At 40.4% G+C, this 5,759-nt stretch overlaps 1 protein-coding gene across 1 annotated transcript; it reads left to right on the plus strand.

The window, feature by feature from the left end:
• The first annotated feature begins 3,199 nt into the window (after window positions 1–3,199).
• LOC147900979 (uncharacterized) lies at window positions 3,200–4,934 on the plus strand. Its single transcript, XM_087376410.1, has 2 exons — window positions 3,200–3,846; window positions 3,968–4,934. Exons 1-2 carry the CDS (start codon window positions 3,200–3,202, stop codon window positions 4,932–4,934), a joined length of 1,614 nt encoding a protein of 537 aa, XP_087232536.1.
• Window positions 4,935–5,759: the final 825 nt, after the last annotated feature.

Below are 5,759 nucleotides of genomic sequence, written 5' to 3' on the forward strand. Positions count from 1 at the left end.
ATGGCGCAGCCCTCAAATTTGAAGGTTGCAACACCCTTCAAAGGGGGGTTTACCCTTATAGAGAAGGGTAAATTTTTTTAAGCCATTCAAAAGAATCGTGATTTTTGAAATTATCCTTCAACTCAGAAGGAGAGAATTTTTTTTAACATTCAAATGAAATTATGATGTTTAAGTTATCCTTCAGAATGGAAGGGCATTATTATTTTTATGTTTCAAAAGAAGGACACACTTATTATAGGCCTTCAAAAGAAGGGCGGACATATTTTTGACCTTCAAAATTTTAAAGATTAAATATGATTAATTATATAAAATAAATAAAGAAATTAAAAATCATTGGCTCAAGGCTCAAGCTGTCAAGTTGATGATTGCAGGAAGTTGTGGCCCGGTAGTAGGTAGTTAAAACTTCAAACTAATTTACTAAATAGTAAATAGCTCCTTAAACCGAGTGGTTATTGGGATTCCACACTGCACAGTCACCGTCCTGACTCCTCGTTCCACCATGCATTCCGTCACGTTTCTACCTGTCATCTCCAAGGACCAAGTGCACCCCCCCAGCATGGCTGCCTTCTTGCTCATGCACATCGAAGAATGCCTTCACCTCGTCCTGCGTCACAGAGATATACAACACAATAAAGAGACAGTAGACTGTTAGGAATCAGGATCGTCTGCAAGCTGGATCAAGAGACTCGAGAGAGATATCCCATAGAAGTTCACGAGCTCTCACGAGTCACCAGTATCGCGTCGAAATTCGAACGGTCTGGTCTTGAGGCCCGAAAGTTCTGCTTTCAACTTCAAGTTCCAAGTTCCCGATTCTCGAATCCCCTATTTCTTGTACACGGGTGACGGACCCTGAGTCCTGACCACGTGAGTCAAGAAGATGAGAGTCGAGACCAAGTTGAGGTGCAAAGCATTGAGCAAGCCGCCCGGCGCCATCCACGAGTGATGATTCACGAACATACTCAGAACTCTTTCGACGAGAGGGCTCAGAGCTGAGAGGACTCAGGAGCACAGGAATGCAGAGAATCGAGATCAAACAAGTCTCAAGTCTCAAGACACGCGTGATGCTAGGCTTTCGGCAACCTCCTTGCTGAAGTGAGGCTTCAGCCTTCTATATCCATGCGGCATGCCGATGTCTCCTACTTCCTACTCCAACCCTTGAAATATCTCCAGAAACCCACTAAAGTAGAAAACCTGTGTGAGGCTTCGAGCTTTCGTGAAAGCTTGGGGAGGTTCAGACTCCAGAGGAACGGAAGCGACTCGCGCGCCGTTAAAGAGGAGGCATCTGTGCAGGAGGACTCAGTGAAGGTGGTGTTTAAGCCACAGGCTTTGGGAAGGCCAAGTGCGCAAGACTTCTGAGCGGAGGTGGTCTGGGTGGAGGTGGCGAGCTGGCAGAACTTAGAAGCACTGGCAGAGGAGAGGGGGGTACAGCAGGTGGATTTGTCGAGGGGGGAAGAGGAGGTCGAGCCTGGAGCCTGGAGGTAAGATATCGGTCGAGGATTTGAGGGCAGAGGAGAGGGCTCAGGGGGGTACAACAGGTGGATTTGTCGAGGGGGGAAGAGGAGGTCGAGCCTGGAGCCTGGTAATAGAACTGTTTGGCGATGAACACGACAGAAAGAGGGAATTTTGCAAATTTGCATGGTGTAACTGAGGAGAATGTGACTCGTGAGCACTGAGTGTCGAGCAAATCAGCGATCTTTTTGTCCATTTGTGAGAAAACAGATCTCGACACAGCGCGAGGTACTAGTGAGAGCGATAGCTCTAAGCTGTGAATCAATTATCAAGGTAAAGCTTTCTGTATTACCGAAATTCGAATTTGTAAATTGTATTATGTAATATCAGTTTTTGGGCAAGCTCACGAGTCACGATGCACTGGAATATAGACTCAAACAGAGATATATTTCTCTGCAAAACAGCCATCTCGATTCTCAATCTCATGCAGGGGAGAATCTTTAAGGAGATGAAGTGTTCATTCGACTAGTTTAATTCTTACTCTATGATCTATCGAGCTCACGCTGGAGCATCTTTTGAAGGGTTGCTCAATCGACTCTGTGGCCTGTGTTAAGGTAAGATGCAGATGGGATTTTATGCATGTTTAGTGGAATGTTTGTTTTAGCAAAGTTAATGTAATTATTACTTGGATCCCTTCCAATTAATTCGCTCTGATCAGAATTCGTTGCTATGGTGTAGGCAAGCACTATTGATGATTCCCTCATCTTTCTTTTTATTCACTTGATTTGGGACGCTCGTGCAAAAAGGCAAGTGGCTAAAATTTCCTGCAAATTAATGTTTAGATAGCATCGTCATGTCTCTCCATTTGCTTTGTAATATGCTGTCTGCACCTTGAATAATGTGATCCGCATGAGTAACCATAATGTAATGGCAATTCACGCACCCACAGAAAGTGTGAACCTTTTGTTGAATGTTATAGATTTGAGGGACATCTTGTGTGATTTTGAAGCTGTCCAATTAGTGACACTAGACTCCGAGAAGAGCATTATTTAGCTGCAGTTTTACTCTTTCTCACTGTTTTTACCAGGTGAGGCCTCTTTTCTAGTACTGTGTACACATTAATTTACTGTTTTCAGCTTCTTTGTTATAAGGTTATGATAATATCTATTTTGAGTATCGTGTCTGATGCAATAGTAATTGGGGATGCATGAATCATTAGGTAGATGGGAAGGCCCAAAAAAGATAAACGCCAACATCTATTGGAGCAAATGGGCATAGTTACACAAAGTGTACGAGTGCATGATGAAGGCTTCGAAGATGGGGAAAGTACAGCAGTAGATGGGGGTAGAAAGAGAGTTTATTTGCGCACCTTTGTTCCTACATGGAAGTTGTTGTATCCATGGTCATACTCAATGTTTGACGAGGAGGGGAGGGAGAGAGTTAAATGCTCTATTTGTACGGAAATGAGCATGAATAATCCATATGCAAAGCTTGGTAGTACAACAGTCCAAAAGCAAGCATTAGCTATCCATGATGCTTCCGAGTCGCACAAGCAAGCAAAGCAGCGCAAAGCTTTCATTGAGAAGGACAAGATGATAAGCATTGAGAAGCATATTGAGTTACGAGTTGATAGTGAGAAATCAAGGATTATTAGTATAATCCAAATCATGTATCACGCAACTCAAAAAGACATGTCCTTAGAAGCTTTTGCTGATGAGTGTAGGTTCCACATTACATGAGGACTCCGAATATGCCCTTGTCTTGTGAGTATTCTGCTTACATAAATCCAGCCACGGGAAAGGAGTTTCTTTCAGCCATTTATATGGTTTATTGGGAAAAGCTCAAAGAAGAAATTCTAAAAAGCCCGGTGTACTCAATATTGGTAGATGAAAGTACAGACCGCAGATATGAAAAACATCTTATTTTGTACATCTCTTTCTTGACAAAAGGAGGAAATGGACCTGTTGTAACCAAATTTGTCAAGTTAGTGGGTGTAAAAGATGGAAAAGCTCATACCATGTATGAAGGATTACAAAATGTGTTGAAAGAGTTGGAATTGCCTTTGAATAAAATGATAGCTATGGGGTCAGATGGGGCAGCAGCAATGGTTGGAGCAAATAGTGGCTTGATTGCAATGCTGCGAAGGGAAGTGCCACACCTTGTGGGCGTTCATTGCATAGCCCATAGAGAGGCCCTAGTCGTCAAAGATATATGTGAGTGTTTTGGTGAGTGTAAACTCATGGATCAGTTTGCAAATAAGGTACGAGAATGGGTGGGTGACTCATCCTTGCGAAGGGAAGAATTGAAGAAACTGATGGAGGAATTTTTCCCTAGACATTATGAATTATTGAGGATTCATGGAGTGAGATGGTTATTTCGAGGTGCTGTTATGAAAAGGTAATTTCTTTAAAATCTACTTTTTATGTGAGCTCATGTATTTTTCTAGGTTGAGTAAGTTATGACAGTTTTACTTTATGCAAGCTAGCTTATAATCAGTATTTTGGTTTTTTTGAATTAGGTTGGTTAAGGTAATGCCGGTTCTGCTTGAATGTTGGAAGCAAAAATATCCAGCAATGTACAAGAGAGCAATGAACTTTCAGCTTCTATTTATTGTCCACTTCTTAGCTGATGTGTTAAAAGAAGTCGATTTGCTGAATGTAAAATTTCAAGCAGACAATGTTGATATATCCATGATTGGGAGAGAGATTGATGTGTTGTTAACTATCTTGAAGAATCGATATCTGCATGCCTCATTTCCTCAAGATTCCAAAAATTTAAATGGATTTCTAAAAGCAGTCCAAAATGGCATTTTATCTTACAAGAATAAGGATGGAGTAATGCAGCATCATGTGTTACAGCATACATCTTTGCTTGATAATACTAGGCCGGTCAGCATGGAGGAGAATATTTGGTTTGCTCAAGCTTTCATTCGAAGACTTGTCTCTACCTTTGATGAACGGTTTCATGATCACCATTTGTTCAATGCAGCCAAACTGTTTTCGCCAAAAAACTATCCCAAAGATCTTGATATTCGGGGACACACTGTCAAGCAATATCTTGATCAACTTTGTATCAGGTTTGGAAATGGGAGTACACCACTTATCCAATCCAAGCATTGTGAAGGTGAGTTGCAGCGATTTGTTCTTAGTATTGCTGAGGCATATCCTTCAAAGGGGTTGTTGGATGCATGGGAGCAATGTAGCTCAGAAATTGAGTGGTCACAAATGTTTCCTGCACTCAAAAAGTTATGGCAGATTGTGGTGGTATTACCAGCAAGCTCTGCTTGCTGTGAGAGAGGTTTCTCCAAGCAAAACATAATTAAAAGTAATGATCGGTCTTGTTTGTCATTAAAGACTTTGGATATGTTGATGTTTGTTTCACTTTCAGCTCCTCAGCAGGTACAAGAAGTGGATTGGAACTTAATGTTTGATGTTTGGAAAGATATGAAGGCAAGGCGTCCTCAAGTTCTAGCTGAGGCACCATGAAGAAAGGAATGCCTTTATTGCAGCCTAGTATAGCACTTTGGTATGGTCTTAATATGACCTTTTATCTATATTATAACCAATTTTGTACATCAGACTCTTTGTACATCAAACTTTTTATATACATGATGTATTTATTTTCACATGATGGTGATTTTCTGGACTTATTAAGTTATTTGTTTAATGTTGAAATCCCCAAGTTCCAGGTAAGGCACTATGAAGAAAGGAATGCCTTTATTGCAACCTAGTATAGCACTTTTGCATGGTTTTTATATGACCTTTTGTTTACATTATAACCAATTTTGTGCATCATGACTCTTTGTACATCAAACTTTTTATATACATGATGTATTTATTTTCACATGATGGTGTTTTTGGACTTATTTGTTTAATGTTGAAATTTATTAGATCACTGTTGGACTTATTTTCACATGATGGTGCTTTTTTGGACTTTTTAGTTTAATGTTGTGAAGGGTGATAAACATATTACCATGCAAAAGAAAAGTAGTTCTCTTTTTGTCCTTCAAAGAAGGAAGTGTGAAAAAAAAATTGAGTTTCAAAAGAAGGGAAATGTATTTTTTTACCCTTCTTTTAAGAAGTGCTTGAAAGATTTTACCCTTCAAAATGAAAGGCTAAGGCACCCTTCAAATTTGAGGGCTGCTATGGCGTAAAAGGTCGATTTCTCCTTTTCCGTGAAGAGGCCCACTAAGGTGAAAACCACATCACAGAGCAATTGGAAAAGAGAAAATGTACTTCTAAAAATGACGAGCCATCTTTCAATTTTTTATTTTTTTTGAAATGAAGAGCCACATAAACCCCATGTTCCCA

The sequence above is a fragment of the Dipteris shenzhenensis genome, chromosome 6 (genome assembly GCF_047967505.1).
Source record: "Dipteris shenzhenensis isolate YYH24624 ecotype China chromosome 6, Dip_SZ_1.0, whole genome shotgun sequence".
Lineage (NCBI taxonomy): Eukaryota > Viridiplantae > Streptophyta > Polypodiopsida > Gleicheniales > Dipteridaceae > Dipteris > Dipteris shenzhenensis.

What these genes read in the sequence shown, in the direction of transcription:
- LOC147900979 (XM_087376410.1), top strand. Translation starts at nt 3,200, where the DNA reads ATGCCCTTGTCTTGTGAGTATTCTGCTTACATAAATCCAGCCACGGGA. An exon ending in CGAGGTGCTGTTATGAAAAG is followed by an intron (nt 3,847 to 3,967) that starts GTAATTTCTTTA and finishes TTTTTGAATTAG; the next exon opens with GTTGGTTAAGGTAATGCCGG.